Here is a 20,034-nt window from a genome sequence, read left to right on the forward strand (position 1 = left end):
TTGTTTTGTTTGTGGTCGAGAATCTTTTCCCCAACCCAGTCGTTCTACTTAGGATTTTAGACCATCTGTCATTTTCCTTTAAGGTATCATACTGGACAAATCGGACTAGTATTCTTTATTTGCCAATCTTTTCAATGCTGGAAAACATCATTCTTTCTTTCTTTTTTTCCTTTTTTGGTTAATTATGAATTAGTACCTACAGTTTACTGAAATGAGTTAATTAATCCCTATACTTTAAGAAATAATTAAACAACCCTTTAACCAGAATTGACCGCGAAGTCAGTAACAGGTTAATTTTTTTATGGGAATACCTGGAATGCCTCTTTACAGATAATGTGTTCAACCCCTTCTATGTAAAAACAACGAAGAGAGCAAACTCAACTAGACATGAAAGAAAATAAAAAATAATGCCTTAGAGTAGATTTATTTCTGTGGTCAATAAAACAACCATTCACTATCTAATGCAAGTTTATATCCAATAAAAAATAATGCTCTTCTATAATGATGTTGAAGCCTGTAAAGAGATGTCTAGGTCGGCAGCTCACTTGGCCATCTCGACCGTGTCTTGTATCGGCCTAGGGATGGATATAGGAGTGATATTGGTTGGTTCACTGTTTAGATGATGGTTTAACTTGAATCAGAAAAAAGAGATCAATTTGCCGTAATTAATGCTAATAACTATGATTAACGTTTCCTTTTCTTGACGTGAAGCTCCGATTTGTTGAAATGTAATTTAATGCATCCCGTGTCTTTAACAATTAACTTGCTTCGGTTTATGTTCTTCGCCTCAGTGGAAAATGTTGAAGCAAAGCAATGATTATCTCAGGTGGAAAAGCTGTGCTTCCATGAAAGTGTGCTTTATATATGGTATTTTGTTTGTTTGCTTCTTTTTTCTATTTTTTAATGTCAAATAATTATCTAGTTAGTGGTGAAACCAGGAAATGAAGTATTTGAGTTTGTGTTGAGGAGATACCTTGCTTAATTAGCATGCATACGAGGGATTTCATGCATTTGTGGACAATACCTTTCAATTAAGAAGTCCAATTTATTAGATTATAATCCATCTTTATATACAAACATCTCAGTTTTCTCCTTCCTAACTTATATGTGATATTTCCAACTTGCTTATGGAACTCAACTTTCCTTATTTGTGGTTTGTGTATTTAAAAAAAAAAAAAAAACATTTGTAACTTTTTGATCATTTTGTAACCGTATCTTTTAAACATAGTGCATATCAATTATTTTTTAGCAAGTTTGGCAATAAATTTCATTTGGTTTTTTCTTCAATACAATCTTCCTTGTACATTCTTTATTTGCAATATTAAAATTAAAATAAAAATCTAAAAGGGATTAGAGAATTCCCCTGTTCACTATAAGGAAAAGATTTTTTTTTAATTTCTTTAATTTGTATTTGGATCACTTAATTTTTTATTTCAATATAATCTTTCGACATTTGATTTATTTAAAATTAAACTTGATAATTTTTTTTTGGTTTATATTGTAAGGGTTTCTCAATATGTTGAAAAAATCAATTTTCTTGATGAAACATCATTAAAATTTCAGGTAAATTCCTTTTTTAGTAAGTGAGGTGTGTTTTTAGTTTTTTTAGTCCTTAAAGTTTTTTATTTTTTCATTTTTAATCCTTATTTTCTGATTTTTTTTTCATTTTAATCCAAAATTCTATTAGTTCCTGAGTTAGAGAGAAAAGAAAGAGTTGTTGAAAAACATGAGAGAAGAGAGAAAGTTATCGGTTTTGCTATGTGCTGGTATCAATAAATTTTATTTTGTGAGAGGAGTTTAGTTGGGGTTTTTTCCTTTCGTCTTGGTAGAAAAAATAGATTGGGGTTGAGAATTATTTTTTTTAGTTTAATTTTGCATTTTTTATGATCAAATTAGGCTGTCTTGGGCTGAGAAACTAGTTCATTGAGGTTTTAAAGGTGCTTGATTAAAATAGGTTGAAAATGTTTTTAGTTGAAAAACCATTGCTTGATTTTTTGACTACTTGTTAGTTAGGATTTGGAAATGTAGACGATGTTTTGTTTGGAAGCCCAAGATCTGACAACCGAGAGGTGATTGGAAAATCAAGGCTAGGTGATTTTTGACCCTAAAGAACGATTCTTAACTCATTTTCATCTAAAAATGCCCATTAACAACTTTATAAGCCCAAAAAAACTAATCTTTTGACTCAAAACATACCTAAATTGCTCTAATTACATAAAAAAAAAGTCATGGAAAATCAAGCCCGTTCTACTTTTTTCGACAAGGTAAAGAAAGAAAAAACCTAAATAGAACTTCTATTGTCATATGGTACTTGTTGTTAACTAGTTTAATCATCAAAATTAGGCCAATCATTGACTTTCTCTCTTATTTTTTAATATTTAATGAATTTCTCTCTCATCCCTTAACCCTAGAACTAAAAATACACAAAATAAAGTTTTGAACCAGAACAAAATTTTCAAAAACTAAAGAGGTGAGAATGAGAAACTCAATTCTAAAGGCAAAAAAAGATTAAAAAAGGAAGACTTAAACAATAAAAAAAACTTCATGTCAAATTAGCTCTTCATTTTCAATATCTTTCAATTAATTAAAATTAAATTGATTATTTCAAATTAAGCATAAAAAATATATTAGGATTATTTTTGATACCTTGAGAATCCCATAGCAAGCTAACACAACACAATTTTTAAGGTCTAAATCCTAAACAATTTAGTGAGAAAGGATAAAATTGATATAAAAAAAGGTTTGCTTACTGAATTAAAAAAAAAGCACAGAAAGACTAAAAAAAAATAAGGCATTATTTTGATGAAAAGTGAATTTCAAAAGGATACATTATGTTTTTTCCATGCTTTATATATATATATATATATATATATATATAAATTAATTGTAATTTGTAATTGTAATGTTACTCTTTTTGAAAATTCCTCCTCCCCATAAATTGGGCTTGAACACATATGGGGGTAAAAAGTTACCCTTATAATCCCCCCCTCCTTTACATCCCTTTCAAACATTTCTAATAGAAAGATAAATTGAAGAATGTGTAGTTTTATAAGGACATTATAGGCGGAAGAAAAAATAGAGACAACTTAAATTAAAAGCTTATCGAATTATATAAAAGCAAATTAAATCATTTACTTTACAAATTTATAAACCAGGTATATTTAAAAATTATATTGTATATGAATATAAAGTATTCTAATTATTATTATTATAGAAAAATAGAAAAATAAGATCAAAAACCCTTAACACATAAGTATAAACTTGTTATAAAATCTACAATTATATATATTGAATGCCAATTAGAATCTTTTAGACTTCATGATTCTTGGGTTTAGTCTTTTAGTTTTTTATGACACTTGGATTTCCCAATGTTTTTTTTATTATTCACATTTTTTTTCCCTTACAAATAGACTACTTGTCTTGTATTTTAAGCATTGAGAAAAATATATAAGAAAATATATAAACTTCCCTTTTAAGTTTTATTTGGAATATGTATTTTATTACTTATTCTTTATTTTTTTAATATGTTATCAGCATAATCACTTTACTTAATTTGTATTGAAATCTTGAACACATGAACTCCTATGTTATATGGCTTGTATCAATTTCAATATTTTTTTCTCTTTTCATTATTTTTTATACTTTATAGAATATATTTGACTTTGTAACTTGTTTTGACAAATTTTATTTCTTTTTTATTCATTAAGATTTAAAGTTCCTAAAAAACTAGTATTGTAAGTTTCTGAAGAATTAAATAATTTAAATACAGTTCTTGAAAAACTAGTATTTCTAAAAAACTGAATAACAATCTTAAAAGACTTATATATATATATATATATATATATATATATATATTCATGATTTTATTTAATAAGTTGTTTCCTTTTTTATAGATAATGTCAAATCTAATGAAACTTGAATTTACCGCTCTTGATATATCTGAGAATAACTTTTTATTATGGATCCTTGGCGCTAAGATTCATCTGGAAATTATGAATCATGGAAAGACCATCAAAGAAGAAAATAATGTATCCTTATAGGATCACGTAAAAGCAATGATTTTCAGTCATCACCATCTTCATGAAGGATTAAAAGTTGAATTTTTCACAATAAAAGATCCTTTTGTTCTGTGTTAAAATCTAAAGGAAAAAAAACCACCAAAAGTTTACTATATTTCCTCAAACTTATTATGATTGGTTGCACTCGAGATTGTAATATTTTAAATCAGTTAGTAAATATAATTCTTTTCTTTTTAAAATTATTTCACAGCTGAGTTGTGTAGTAAAAATATCACACAAGATCAAATATTAGAGAAAATATTCATTACTTTTTATGCCTCAAATATTGTCACGTAGCAATAACATAGAGAACGTAATTTCAAGAGGTATTCAGAATTAATTTCATGTCTTCTTGTTGATGAACAAAATAATAAGCTTTTGATGAAAAATCATTAATCTTGTCTCTTATGTTCGAAACTGTTCCTTGAAGTGAAGGAAACCTTTATACAAAAGACAAGAAAGAACCAAAGATATGGAAAAATAAATTGAAAAGAAGACGAGATAATCCTTCAAAAGGCAATCCACCATACTACTAGAAATGGAGACACAATGAACCTAAACAAGATAAAGGCAAAAATTTGCATAAACCTGAAAATAAGTGTCATATGTATGGTATGCATGATCATTGATCTTGCATTTATTGAATGTCAAAACATCTTACAAATTTATATCAAGCCTCTCTGAAACAAAATGCACTTGAGACTAATGTTATTCATAAAATGATTTTGATAGTTATAATACTTATCTTGATGTTAATGCTTATCTTGATATTTTTGATTTCTTTGAAAACCTAGATAAAACAAATAACATACTTAATAGTGGGATCCTTGAGGATGATTAATATTTGTATTTGTATTAGGATATTTATCTTATTGTATTTTTAATAAACGATATCAATTTTATTTTAGTTAAATAATAAACTTTAATTATATTTTGAATAGAGACATGACTTTTCATGATGAAGATTTATGTCTAGTAGACAATATAACAACACACAATTCTCAAGGAAAAAAAATACTTTGAATATTCGACATTAATCAAAGCTAATGTCACTATAGTATCAAGTCTAACAAACATGATTAAAGGCTTTGGAAGAGCTAATATTTTGTTATCAAATAACACAAAACTGGGCATCAAAGATGCATTATATTCACTTGAGTCGAGAAGAAATTTACTCAATTTTAAAGATATACATGTTAATGGTTATTATATTTAAACAAGAGATGAAGAAAAAAAATAATATTTTTATATTGTTTCATATATTTCAGGTCAAAAGCTTGTACTTGAAAAATTACATGCTTCTTTTTTGGAATTTATTACACGATCATGAAATCCATTGAAATAATTGTTGTGATACACCAAAAGTGTTTCGACTAAAAAATATTTATGCTTTGACATGATTGACTTGGACATCAAGGATCAATAATGATGCAATGAATTATTGGAAATTCATATGGGCATCCTTTAAAGAACCTGAAGATTTTTATACCATGTAAAAATCCATGCATTGCATGTTCTCAAGGTAAATTAATTACCAAATCATCTCCATCAAAAGTTGTTAAAAATCACCATCTTTTCTTGAAAGAATTCAAGGTGATATACGTGGGCCTATATATCCACCATACAGATCTTTTACATCTTTTATGATATTAATTGATACGTTAAGTAAATGGTCACATGTTTGCTTACTTTATAGTTGAAATGTTGCATTTGCTAGATTAATGCATATATTATTAGACTATAAGTGCAATTTCTTGATTATCCAATCAAGATAATTAATGGGATGATGATGTTAAGTTTACTTCTCAAACATTTGATAATTTTTGCACTTCTATTGAAATTGATGTTAAACATCTTATTGCTCATGTACATACCAAAATGGTTTAGCATAATCATTTATAAAAGCGTTTTTAGTTAATTTCTAGACCATTACTTATGAAATCAAAATTTCTTACATTTGTTTAGGGACATGCTGCATTGTTGGTTAGAATTATACCTGTTTAAGGACAAAAATCCTAGAAAATAAAAATTACAACAAATAAATGATGATACTTCTGAAGATTCATCATCTATAAAACATAAGATAAATATTGTGTCAAAATCATCTTCTAATATTGATCCTGTTAAAGAGGAACTTTCTAAAGAGACATCTTCTGAAGAGATCTAGATACCTATAAATAATGAGATCCCATAAACTATGTTCACATATAAGAGATTTTGGATCAAAATAAAATTTTCATAAATGACATTTTACATTTAAAGTTACTTTTGGCATCACCAAAAGTGATAATGAAATTAAACCATAAATTGTCAAAGAATATTGACATAGAAATGATTGGCTAATGTGAAAATAAGTAATCCAAACAAAGTTAAATTCATTTGCAAACATAGCTTTTGCCGTCAATTTACTAGTAAGATATAGTTCCACTCCCATAAAAGACACCGGAATATGGTCAAATATATACTTTGTTATCTCCATCAAACAACTAAAATGAGGTTATTTTATAATGGATCAAATTCATAATTGATTGGATATGTAGATGCATGTTATTATCTCTCTAATCTCTATAAATAGAGATCACAAACAAGTTATTTGTTTACATAATACTGTAATTTCTTGGAGATCTGTCAAACAAACATTAGTGGCTACTTCATCAAATTATTCATAAATTATTTCAATCCATGAAGCAAGTCAAGCATGTATATGGCCAATGTCAATTATCCAGCACATAAAAGAAAAGTGTGAATTGTCAACTGTTGAAGATAGTCCCGCAATATTATTTGAAGATAATGCTGCCCGTATTACTTAATGTAGAGGAGGCTACATTAAAGGAGACAAAACAAATCATATCTCACCAAAGTTCTTTTATACTTACGAGCTTCAACAAAAGGGAAAAATTGGTATCAAGCAAACTAGGTTAATTGATAATTTAACAGACTTATTTACAAAGTTTTTACCAGCCTCAACTTTCAAGAAGTTTATCCATAATATTGGAATGTGTGATCTTAAATATTTATCATATGGCATGTACTTTTGAGGTGAAGTTAATGCAAATTGCACTCCTTTTCCTCCGTTTAGGTTTTTTTCCATTGAGTTTTTTTTTGTAAGGTTTTAACGAGGCAATTTGATATTTTTTTTTTGAATTCCAAAATATTCAAATATATATTTTGAAGTATCTATATAAAACCTTTTATTGAATTCTTAAGTATTTAGAAATCACTAAAGAATATTGTACTTTTTTTATTCTTTGCTCATGTTTTTTTTTTTCCATCAGGTTTTTCTTTACAAGGTTATAATGAGACATATTTTTAGTATATGGTCATTCAAGAGGAAGTGTTATAAAATCTATAATTATATATATTAAATACTCATTAGAATCTCTTATATTTAATGACTCTTGGGTTTAGTTTCTTGATTTTCCATGATACTTGGGTTTTCTAATTTCCTTTAATATTCTCATTTTCTAATAAATAGATTATTTGTCTTATATTTTAAACATTAAAAAAAATATACAAGAAAATATATGAATTTCTCTTTCAAGTTTATTTTGAATATATATGTTATTACTTGTTATTTATTTTTTAACAAAGTCAAATTTATAAATTGAGTTGAAAAATATCTTTTTTACTTTGTAAATTTATAAACCAAATATCATTTTGTTTTTTTTTTTTTTTTTCTATTGATCAATTAAATTATTTTAAAATAATTTTTATACGATTTAATTTTAAACTCAAATAAATCAAAAAATTTCTTTTGCTATCAATTTTTTTTTCTTAAATTTTTTCTTAGATTTTTTTAAGGATTAACCATCAGATTATCTTTGATTTATTAAAGTTAATTGACCATTATTGATTTTAATTTTAAACCTAAATTAAATAAGATATTTACTTGAAGAATTTTAAGGTTCACCTGTTGGTCAGCTTTAAGGCCACCTCTATCTCCCCCCCCGTCCCTCTATCTCAAAATCCACAAGGCCAAAACCCAGAAGAAACTAGACCAGAAGGCTCTCAAGTCATGACCATGGCTTCACTGTCATCACTATCAGTAGACATAGCCACTACTTTCGCCTCTTTAACTTCTCGCCATCCCACCACACTCCGCTTCACCATCCTCCCTTTCTTACTAAAACCACAAAGAACCCATCATCCCGTCCTCAAAACTACACCCCCTTTTCATCGCCGCCGCTTCTCCGTTTCTGCCACCGCCACTACTTCTGCCCCTCAGACTGACGACTCGGACTTAACCACCAAGATTCCTCCCGATAATCGGATTCCTGCCACCATTATCACCGGTTTCTTGGGCTCTGGCAAGGTCCTTTTTTTATCCTCCTTTCTTTCTTTCATTCTTTTTTTTTGTGCATTTCATTTGATTTACGATAATGGGTTGTGCTGTTTTATGGTGATTATGTATAACAGACAACGTTACTTAATCATATTCTGACTGCTGACCATGGGAAGCGCATAGCAGTGATTGAGAATGAGGTACTCTGTCATCATCTTTCATTTATCTTTTTGCATCCCATATAATCTGCAAATATCATATGATGACTGATGAATGTGAGCAGAAGAAAAAAGAAAGAATCTTTGTGATGGGTTTTCAAGCCCTAGTTGTTGTTATATGATGTTAATTGAGAACTTAAGTGGTTATGCTGAATTTCTTTCAGTATGGTGAAGTTGACATTGATGGCTCTCTTGTTGCTGCGAAAAGTGCTGGGACTGAGGACATTATAATGCTCAACAATGGTTGTTTGTGCTGTACGGTGAGGGGTGATCTTGTCAGGATGATTGCGGATTTGGTTAACAGGAAGAAAGATAAATTTGATCATATTGTAATAGAGACTACAGGTAGGTAATTATTCAATTTGACATTTATATGTGGCGTATGACTGGTCGGGAATGAATGCAGGATATATTATGTTTTTACTAACTGTTTTGCATGTGAGATTAGTTCACTTCAGGTGAAATAGATTCTCTAGTTAGTTGTTGCTCACTGCAAATCTTTTATGCAACTTTGCAGGGCTGGCAAATCCTGCACCAATCATTCAGACTTTTTATGCCGAAGACCAGGTTTTTAATGATGTCAAATTGGATGGTGTTGTGACGTTGGTTGATGCTAAACATGCTCATCTCCATCTCGATGAGGTTAAGCCAAAGGGAGTGGTGAACGAGGCAGTGGAGCAAATTGCTTATGCTGATCGGGTTATAGTGAATAAGGTACTTTGATTTTAAGTTATATTTTTGCCTAAATTTGACTTTGTTAGACTTCAATTTGCTCGATTTATAAATCTAATACTGGATAAAGTTTAATCAGTTCAACTTTTAAGTATCAGATTTTAGCATATTGACATTATTATCTGCATTTTGCTTTAAATTGTTTTTTGTTGTTCATTAGCTGGTATAGAAACTTATTTGTTTTTCTCCCAGGAATTTAAAACCCACGTGCTGGCAAGTTCATTTTAATACTTCTTTAAAGAGGGACTTAACAGATGCTGAATAAATGAAACAATGGGCTTATTGCCTCTTAGAAATGTGACAATGGATAACTTGTCAGTTGGGAAATTAGTCCAGGATGCAAGTTTGGAGTCAGTTATCAAACTTTTGGTCTATTACTGACCCATATGATAACTTGTCTTGTTGCCAGACTGATCTTGTTGGTGAGCAAGAAATCGCTTCTTTGGTGCAGCGGATAAGGGTTGGTGTCTTGCTTATTTTCTTTTCCTTTTCTTCACTGTTAATTCTTTTTGAATACTGATGTGGGTCTCTGAATGCAGAACATTAATCGTATGGCTAATTTGAAGCGCACACAATATGGAAAAGTTGACTTGGATTATGTCCTCGGCATTGGAGGATTTGATTTGGAGAGGTTATTTTCCACTCTTGTCTCCTAGTATATGTACATGTATATGAATATGAATATTTAATTGACTAAAAAAGGACTAAATTTCTTAATCTTTTATTTTGAATGTTTTTTTATTCTTCACTCTGGCTAGAGGAGACCATTTTGTGCATCTAACTTTATTTTTTAAATGAGCTCATCCATTAAATTCAACCTCCATGCTTGTTAAATGCTTAAATGTGTATATTGCACTATTGGTTTATACTTTCTGTGTTGACACGGATACTACTATGTGCTAGGCATTGCATTTAGACACACTCTCTCTCTTTCACATCCCTCTGCTCTTCTCCTTTCATGTATTCATTTTTTCTCTCTCATTGCTGGGGACCGAGAGCATGGATGGGAGGGTGCCCTCATTCTATGTCATAAAAACAAGTTAGGGAACTCAACGTCATTCTATGAAATTCCAGGTTTATATCGGATTATGAGCTCTATAAAAACACTGTAGTTGGATTCAGAAACATTTGGGAAATGATTAACACTTAGCAAGTTAATGCTATATAGTTGAAATCAATAATAGAAAAACCAATCTTTGAATTTACTAGCAACAAGTTTTACACAGGAACCAGAGATCTAATCGCAGCTGTACCCATCAGAAATCTCTTACTGAGTTGGATAAGATATAGAAATACAGACCCAATTCTCAGCTGTGATTTGAGATCCTTCTCAAACCCGAGAAAAGAGTTCCATGCTCCCGAAGATGGAAGTTGACAGTTTATTACTTGGTTCTCTTCTAAAGTTACTGGAATCCCATGTTATTGTGGATACGTTACTAATCCTATTAGTGTAAACCTGATAAACACAGAAAATCAACACTTTCAGATAAAAGCTCATAACTGTTACTCCTTCCAGGTTTTTTTGGGATCACTATGGTACACTGTCCACCTGAAAAATTGCATTTATTTCTGCAAAATTAGTAAAACCTAGATACACTTCTTCTTAGTGCCTCTCGCACCATACTACTATCTGGTATTCAACTATTTATGCAAACATTTGAGTGCTTTAATTCCTTTCCTTTTTCTTTTTTCTTTTACACTTTAGAAAGAAACAAATTTACTTGAATAGAATAAAAAAGGATCATGAGCTCTATTCTCGTCATATTTTGAGGGCTTAAAGAACCTGACCCTAAATCTGCATGTCAAAAAATAGTCTTGTAGCAGTTTTTTCTTCTTCTTTATTTTGGATGTAAATCTAATTATATCCGAACATAAAAGGAGGTGAAGTTTTCATGCAAAGGGAAAGAAAAATGATTCAAGTACTCCTGAATTTTTGAGGAGTTAAAACCACGCTAAGAGTATTTGGGATTGCTGCAGAGTTAGCAAATCGAAGTCTTGCCAAAGAAGATGTTTTGCAAAGCTCAATCCAAGACATACCCTGAGTCATGCTATTCAATTAGCTCATTTGGGGGAAACACTGATCATATAAAATACGGTGATCTGTGCATAGACAGACATTAACTTAGGGTGACATTTCAATGAATGTGGTGATACTAATTTTTGTCCTTGACTAGAATGTTTGCTGGTTGGATTTGCTGTAGCTTGAAAAATTATTTATGTAGCAGAATGCTGAGATTTTTAGTTATAGCATGTGCCTTTACAACACTTTTCTATGCTTGAAACGTTCTGGTGTTAAATCATTTTGTTGTTTTATTAAATAATGAGTTGATTATACTTTCCCAATGACCTTATTCTTGCTGCCTTGTTAATGTTCCTTCTGTAGTTGCATTGTCAATTAACTGAACTTGTTATTAATCTTATCTCTGTTCTTGTTTTATCTTTTCTTTCTGTATACTATTTTTTTTCTTGCTGAAGATGCTTGCTTTTCTAGAAGTGTTAGGTCACTTCACAGTTAAACTGCAATATCTGGGGTTGTTGGCTAACATTTGCTCCTCTTCTCAGGATTGAGAGTGCTGTCAGTGATGAAGATAGAAAGGAAGATCATGCCAGCCATGACCACGATCACGATCACAATCATGATCACCACCACCACCACCATCATGATGAACATGACCATAAGCATGGTATTTCTCTTCATTCACAGCGTCTGTACTTAACTTAAAGCAGCATGCACAAACTGTTAGGTGCTGTTATATTTTAGTGAAGAAAGCTTCTGCTTGTCCCAATAAAAAATAACTAGGTTCTCACTGGATAAACATTTTGTTTTATAACTTGGAACTTGATTTGTATTTGTTCTGCCACATGGAAAAATTGGAATTTTATGTGTATCAAGCTGACGATCACCCATAATGAAACCTTCAAGTAAAATATGAAACATGAAAACTGATAAAGATGTATTATTGTCTGATGAAACGCTATTTATTACATGCATTAATCATTGCAGTAGAAATTCACAGTCCTCTCCAAACTCTTTTTCTAGCTGTTAGAAGTAGGCAATGAAATTTACACATTAGTGTATTTAGAAATTTAACTTCATGTTCATCACTAATTTTAGCAGCAACATTTAAGATGACCTTTCTTATGTGTTGTGCTTTCATGTTATTTAATGAAAAGCTTTCATACCAACAAATTAAAAGAAGGAAAATGAAAAAGCATTAAGAAAAAACCTCGGCCTATGACCTATAATTACTAGCCAAGAGAAACAGTTATATATTACTTTTCATGTTTAGCTCTCTTTTCCTCTGTTGAGCTATTATTGTGGCTAAAGCTTAAAGATAGTATACCTCTGGCCTAAACATTTATGATTAGTTATTTTGTGGATGTTCATTATTGTAATTCAGTTATTGTAAATGCCTGGTTTGAGTATTTTATGAATGAACTCTGCCACTCTTCTTTTGATGATATTATGGCTGATCATAAAGCTTTTGGATGCTATCGTGCAGATCATCATGATGATCATCATTCGCATGACCACACTCATGACCCTGGTGTTTCTTCTGTCAGTATAGTCTGTGAAGGGAGCCTAGATCTAGAAAAGGTTGGTTTTACATGTGGGCTGTTCAATTTCCATGTGAACCTTAGAATTACAGAAGAATTGTACATATTTGAAATAACCTCACATGAGCATTTCTACTTTCCAACAGTTGCTCAATCTGTGTTTGATTTATTTGTCGATGGGATGTGTAAAACTAACAATACTGGATTGATGTGACCACTGTATTCACTTTCAGGCTAACTTCTGGCTTGGTACTTTATTGATGGAACGTAGTGAGGACATCTACCGGATGAAAGGTTTATTGTCTGTTCAGGGAATGGATGAGAGATTTGTATTCCAGGTGAGCTACAAAGTTCCATAGTCCCAATATTATCTTGATAAAAGAAAATTCTATGTTCCATATTTGTTAACTCTATTTGACTACTTAAAATCACCTTTGTTTGTTTGTTTTTTATTTTTTGAACCATCACCATTAAAATGACTGTCATTTTAGTTATTATTGTAGAAGCAAAGAAACAAAAACCTTTTCTTTGTTTTTTCAAGGTTCAAATGCGTTGGATGTGCATCCTTATGCTTTGTGTTTGTTATAGTGTTGTTAAAGGTGAAAGGCACTAAAAAGCACCAAGCCTGGAAAATGCCCGAGGCGCATGCCTAGGCTCTCACCCAAACGAACCAAGACACTCAACCTGGATGATATAAAAATTACATTTATAATATTATATTATGATATATAAATCTAAAACATATATCAATTATGATTAGATCATTAGAAAATAAAAAGAAAAAATAAAATACCATAATATATTCATATAAAGTTACATTTTTTCACCCTTAAAACAAAACAAAACAATTTAAAGTAGTATGTAGCTAAATAGATTTAAACACAAAACTTATATATCATCGTCATTGTTCTTTAATCTTAAAAAACATCTTCATTTATGCTTTCGTCTCCTTCACTTGAGTCATCAATATCCTTCATTTCATGATTATAATCCAAATCTTCATCTCTTAAACCATGCTGCACCTGTCTAAAATTTGAACTTGATCCCTCTTTATGTGTGGTTCTAGCACTTGATTTTCCTATACTTCTCAACTTTGTCTGTTGTATTGTTTCTTGGTTCTTCAACTTATTTCCCTTGCCACATCACCCCAAGTTAAATGTCTCCATCAAACACCAATTCATCTTCTACTACAATATATATTAACATGGGTGTCTGGGCTAGCTTGAATACACCTCAACTAATTCCACGGGCCTTGAAGTTAATGACCATGTAAGTCTCCAGTGGCTCTGAGGTTTGTGGGACTCGAACTGGTGATCTCTAGGGAGCAAAATTAGGGTCTGATTAATTGAGCTATACCCCTAAGAGTTTCTTCTACTACAATATTATTTTCTATGTTGGCACCTATCGTCCCAACCATCATCCCAAACAGATTTTTTTATATGATATAACTTCGTAGTATTTCCATATGAGAAATTAAGAAACAAAATAATGAGATGACAAGAAAAAAAGTTAAAGGAATACCTCTGTTGCTCTTTAGTCTTCACTCTAGACTCTTCTTTATCTTCTTCTCTTATGGTGTTTCATGTTTGTTTATGCTGTTCTTGTTTCAACTTTCATGTCTGTTTCTCCTTTTCTTTAACTTTTATGTCGGTCTCTCTCTGTCTCTCTTTTTACCCTAATCTATGTTTTTTTCTTACAAAACTAACCTTAAATTATTTCTTGTATAAGACCAGAAAAAGAGACAAACAAGACAACACAAGTCCTTTTTTTTTATTATAAAAAAAGTAGAAATCCAAGAGACGCCTCTTCAAACTAATCCTCAATGTCAGTGTAGATAATTTTCATCAGGCGATGCCTTTATCGCCTGCCTCCCATGCACAGGCGCTTGCCTAGGCAGTGCCTCTTCAAACACCATCTCCTTAGGCTAAGAAAGGTGCCTTGGCCTCGCCTCATCTCCAGCGCTTAATCGACCGCCCGGATGCCTTATGACAACACTGATATGTTGTGACTAATTAATTGCTTGGCTGTCAAACAGTGGTCAATATGCTAATGTGTGGCTCCTTGAAAAAGGAGGACCTTGTATGGAGGGGGTGCATTGAGTAAAATGAAATGCTTTTGCTTTGTTATCTGGTCATCCTTGTGTCAAATGTTAAAGTTTATTATCATGTGTCATAGTAAATTCTGTCTTGCATTTCTGAAGGTGAAGTGTGTTCCGCATTCTGGATATGCATGTGAGTCCTATGACCTATTTGTGCTATACGGTTCTCCATCAGGTGGATAGTTGTTGCTAAATAATCTGTTCAACATAAAATGATTTTGTATGCTGGTGGTAATAAAAGACAAGGACTCCTGCTTTACAATATGTTCAGTTCATGATGGTGTTTATTTTATTTTATTTTCTTTATTATTATTAACTTAAGCTAGCTTGGGGGTTGTACCATAAACTAGCAGGAATGCTTTATATAGACCGAAGGCTCGACTGGTATACAGCTCTGAGCAACGCTACTTAGTTTATATTTAGGTTCTGTATGCTATTTACTCTGGCAAGCAAGGGGTTCTGGTGTTGGCTTTGTTGCAGATTGAACTGGAATTAGATCGTAATCAATTTTTCCATTGCCTCATCTTATTTGACAGGGTGTTCATGATATATTCCAAGGTTCACCTGATCGGTTATGGGGTCCCAATGAACCCAGAACGAACAAGATTGTGTTCATAGGGAAGAACTTGGACGCTCAGGAATTGGAGAAGGGCTTTAAAGCCTGTTTACTGTGAGATTTAAAACATCAAGTCATTGGTTAATATCTCTTTATATTGTGTTCTTGATTAGTGGACAATTTATGTGCAACTGATTGTTTTTTGTTAACTTTCTTCGAGAAACAATGAGTTGTTTCCAACATATATTTCAAAATAGAAGGACCACTGAAAAGGGATGGCTGAGCTATTTTGAATGGTGGCGGTAGTGGGATTTCTTCTTGCTCTTGGAGAATGCCTGTGTGAGAACCGAGTGGCTTACTCTTGAGCTTGATTCATTGTTTTTCCATAGGGCTCTTGCGTTTTAGGCTAATCTTTATTGGTAAACTTAAGAAGCTTCAGTAGGACCTGGTTTGCTGGTTCCATTTCGTCAGCAGTTTTACCCATTATGGAATATTCTAGATAATTGGCTCAGCCAGGCCAATTCTGTTTTTAGCATAAAAAAAAAAGTTTATTCTGCTGGGAACTTTTTGTTGTGTTATGTTTAGCGGTTAAATTTGAAACCTCTTAACCTAGATATTTGTTTAGCCTAAGTTTTAATTTTAATTATGATAGTTAGACAACTGAAGTTGAAAAAAAATAACCCTATAGAAAATAATTTTAATTATAATTAATAATCATTTAATTATATAATAATAAAAATAGTCGTTTGCAAAGTTGAGTAACAATTTGATGGCAAGATGTTTGTTTGAAATAATTTTATAAAAAATAAATCAAAACAAATTATAAATGTAAATTTTAAATAAACTCAAGTTAATTCGTCAAATTCTCAACGTGAACGAGTAATGGATGCTATTAGGTTTAGTAGGTTTTATTTAATTACATGATAATAAAAATAGTTGCAATGTTAGGATATTTGGTTAAGGTTACTGTAATTTTATATAAAACAAGTCAAAACAAATTATAAAGATTAATTTTTAGATAAGTTAACTTACTAAATTTATGACCTGAGTCATGGATTTTATTAGGTCTAATAATTTTGTTTTTCTTAACTATTTTTTATTCAATTATATGATAAAAAAAAAATGCTAGTAAAGTTGAGTATCAACAAAATATTGAGACATTTCTTTGATATTGCTATGAACTTACAAAAATTAAAACAAAAGAAATTATAAAATCAAATCCAAAATCAACTAAACATTGAAAGATTATGATAATAAAAACCTCAATATTAAAAGATAAAACTAAAAAAAAAAAAAATTAAACATCATGAGTGGCTTAATGTGCTTGAGCAGACCCATATACTTGGACTTTATTATTATTAATTTTTTTTACAAGGGTTATATGTTTTTCTTTTTAAAGTAAATTTCACGTCATTTATTATGATAAATGACATGTTTATTCTTATAAATTTTGACCAGCAAAGAAAATAACTTATTTTTACTTATTTTTATGCTAAAAACACCTATGAAACATCCATCTTTAATCTTAAATTAGAAAGTTAATGACAAAATCTGTCACTTAAATCAATGAAGGGTAACATTTTCTAACAAGGTGATAGGTTAGAGATATTCCTTGTACCACAAGATGTAGCTTCATCATGTTATCTACAAATCTATTAATTCAAGTTTTAAATTAGATAAACTACGATTTAATCATAAGAACACTTATTTATTGTTTGCTTACAAATGAGAAAAAAAAAAAAAACCTAGCGATTGTTATCTTTCCAATCCATGCCATTAAAAAGTAATTGAATAATTGATGACGTGGAGGATGGATGAAAAGAAAACGCAAGCACACCGAAATTGAGAATTTTAAAAAAGTAAAAGGGGCGTTCCGAGAATCGAACTCGGGACCTCTCGCACCCAAAGCGAGAATCATACCACTAGACCAAACGCCCTTTTTCTTGTCTTCTTCTTTCGTTTTAATTATATCTATAAATTTCTAATATTGAAATAAGAGGTGACACTTTATGGTCACGTGGACCGTCATATTTCCACCTTTTGTCTATATTTGACAATTCAAATTTAGCTCTAGCATGTGCTGTCAATTACCAAACAGTCCCCAAACTAATAATATATACCAATACCCTCTTTCAATTACAGCAAATATGAAACAATCCAAAAATAAATTAAATAATAAAAAGCACACCCAAAATATCTTAATTATACAAAATAGTACTGATTCCTTTTATTTATAAGGTACACAATGGATGGCAAGTATATATACGACGGCATAAATGAAACACAAGTGCTGCTCAAGAAGAGAATGAGAGAACAATCACACTCCAAAAACGACATAGTTTTGATAGGACAAAGAAAAAGAACAAGTGCACATCATGCCATGCTCTCCCAGTACCCTTTCCACATCACTAAAGTAAATATACTCGGTGGAATCTTGAAGAACACAGACGCAAACATATATATATATATATATATATATATATATATATATATTATATAATATATATATATATATATGCAACAATTACAAATCCTTGGCCATAAAAAACTATCAAGCAGGCAAGGGTTATACGTGGTTAGTTAGACAGCCCTCTCATCCATTTTTTGAAAGCAACGCGTTCTGATTCTGCATCAGCAGCTTCTTGCAGCCACCTTATTAGTCTTTCCATGTCCTCTTCAGACAATGCATGATCTTGATGCCTATCAGTATAGTACTTCTGCCCTGCCAGTCCCAATCCTGCTTTCTGTTTGATACCATTTGCATCGTTATCAGTTAGTAAGCAATCAGTAATTGATCATGTCTGTGTAATCCTCGCAAAAATCAAGCATTCATCAGGAAAATGTATGAGAACTTTGAGGAAAAGTGAATACATAATACCTGATTTGGATGACTAATTGTTGTACGTGAAACAATTGAGAGAAACATAACTTAATAGAAGAAAAAAAACCCTGCAGGAATTCTCTAGTGTTTGGACAAGAGAGGATATATTACCTTGAGAAATTCGACAATCGAAGGTCCATCATCATGTGATCCCTCTTCAAGTTCTTGATTTTCAAATTGGAGAAAATGGTGGATTGTCTGAAACTGCTGGTGTATTTCAGCCACCAGTTTTTTTCTTTCTTCCATGTGCTGGAAAAACTCTTGCTTCATAGGTTCAGTTTCTTCTTCAAGAGTCTTCAATCGCTTACTTAGCTGCTTGATCTTACCAGCCTCTGAAACTTGTTTCAGTTGTTTGCCTTTAGAAGAATCACTGCAAGCTTTAACTCTTGAAGAATTCTTTGGCGATATTTCCACTAGCTCGTTTGAACTCGAGGCCCTTGATTCTGTTAGCAGGTTCTTTCCATTCATCAACCTAAACATTTCTCTTCGCTGTTCTTCCATTGCATCTGTACCTCTGAAATCTTTTCCAATCTCATCCAAAAACCTCAGTCCATCACCAGCTCTATGCTTACGAATACTTGCAGGGCTCTCCAGAAGCTTGGAAAATGAAAGGTTTTTCGGTGAGGAAAAACTCTGTAACTCGAGTGCTGCGATCTGCATCTTATTGCAATGCAGAATTCCTCCAAGTTTTTGCAAGGCATGCAAATTTCCTGCACCAAGTTGATCAGAAGACCATTGTTTATTACCTACCAGGAAAACAAAGGAACAGTTGACATGTCAGGAAACGGCAAAACCATCAAAGAATAACCATAAGAGCCATCCCGCAATCACCATGAGAAGCCAAATAAGAGCTATAAAGGGCTCGCTGGACAATCCAAGATATAAAAACTAGAATAAAAGAGAAATATCTGGGTAGACAAAGAGATTGGTTGGGGAGTATAGCAGAGTGCATGGTTAAATGATGGTTGCTTACCTGACACAGTTTCCATGCTCGAAAACACCGAGAACATGCTTCTGGACCTCCCTTCGCTTTTCTTGCAAGAGAAGGTGAGTGTCAGGGATGCAAGGAGTGGTGCGCAGTATCTACTATCTAGACCCTTTTGTCACAGAGAGAGAGGAGGTCCATGGGAAATTGCCAAGCAGCTGCAAGAAAATGTCTTCACTCTTGATCTGCCTCTGTTGTTAAATGTAGGCGATTGCTACTTGACGTGGTTAACATGTCTGCAACCTGAGGAACTGCAGCCATTTAGCAGCAATATATTTTGGCTTATTATCATATTTAGGGAGGCGAAGTTTGGCTCCATTAACGGAGAGGTTAGGTCATATGCTTCATCTTGAAGGAAACGAAAGTGATATTTAACAGCAACTTAGAACTTCAAAGCTCATGGTAGCATCGAAACCCTCCATCCCTCTTTTCTCCAGTAAGAGTACGTCATGCTGACGAGGGCAAAGGATTATTAAATTTGTTAAAATATTTAATTTTATTGATTCATGTTTTATTTGTTACAAAAATATTACAATTCTTTATATGGAAAAATATTAACAATAATATTGGATAGAAAAAATAAATATAAAACCTATTCCTTTCAAATAAAAAAAAAACTAGAAAATCATAATAATATAAAATAAAAAAATAAAATTAACTAAGAAA

The 20,034-nt window shown here is 31.5% G+C and overlaps 2 protein-coding genes and 1 non-coding gene across 5 annotated transcripts; 1 reads left to right on the forward strand and 2 right to left on the reverse strand.

The window, feature by feature from the left end:
- The first annotated feature begins 7,968 nt into the window (after nucleotides 1–7,968).
- Nucleotides 7,969–15,789, forward strand: LOC118037855 (uncharacterized). Of its 2 annotated transcripts, none has more exons than XM_035043991.2 (10): nucleotides 7,969–8,370; nucleotides 8,475–8,540; nucleotides 8,723–8,903; nucleotides 9,076–9,272; nucleotides 9,700–9,750; nucleotides 9,830–9,921; nucleotides 11,853–11,974; nucleotides 12,794–12,888; nucleotides 13,082–13,186; nucleotides 15,483–15,789. In XM_035043991.2, the coding sequence occupies exons 1-10, from the start codon at nucleotides 8,074–8,076 to the stop codon at nucleotides 15,618–15,620; spliced, it is 1,344 nt and encodes a 447-aa protein (XP_034899882.1). In that variant the 5' UTR covers nucleotides 7,969–8,073; the 3' UTR covers nucleotides 15,621–15,789. The 2 variants fall into 2 exon arrangements, with proteins under 2 accessions (XP_034899882.1, XP_073264422.1); XM_073408321.1 differs by lacking the exon at nucleotides 15,483–15,789 and adding an exon at nucleotides 15,049–15,144.
- A 1,578-nt stretch (nucleotides 15,790–17,367) lies between these two features.
- Nucleotides 17,368–17,439, reverse strand: TRNAP-UGG (transfer RNA proline (anticodon UGG)). Its single transcript has one exon. It is a non-coding gene; the product is annotated as a tRNA-Pro (tRNA).
- A 583-nt stretch (nucleotides 17,440–18,022) lies between these two features.
- On the reverse strand, nucleotides 18,023–19,839 carry LOC118037856 (uncharacterized). 2 transcript variants are annotated; one of them, XM_035043994.2, is made up of 3 exons: nucleotides 19,357–19,839; nucleotides 18,495–19,093; nucleotides 18,023–18,246 (listed from the first exon to the last, which is right to left on the reverse strand). In XM_035043994.2, the coding sequence occupies exons 1-3, from the start codon at nucleotides 19,391–19,393 to the stop codon at nucleotides 18,079–18,081; spliced, it is 804 nt and encodes a 267-aa protein (XP_034899885.1). In that variant the 5' UTR covers nucleotides 19,394–19,839; the 3' UTR covers nucleotides 18,023–18,078. The 2 variants fall into 2 exon arrangements, with proteins under 2 accessions (XP_034899885.1, XP_034899884.1); XM_035043993.2 differs by having other exon boundaries at nucleotides 18,495–19,129.
- Nucleotides 19,840–20,034: the final 195 nt, after the last annotated feature.

Source organism: Populus alba, chromosome 3 (assembly GCF_005239225.2).
Source record: "Populus alba chromosome 3, ASM523922v2, whole genome shotgun sequence".
Lineage (NCBI taxonomy): Eukaryota > Viridiplantae > Streptophyta > Magnoliopsida > Malpighiales > Salicaceae > Populus > Populus alba.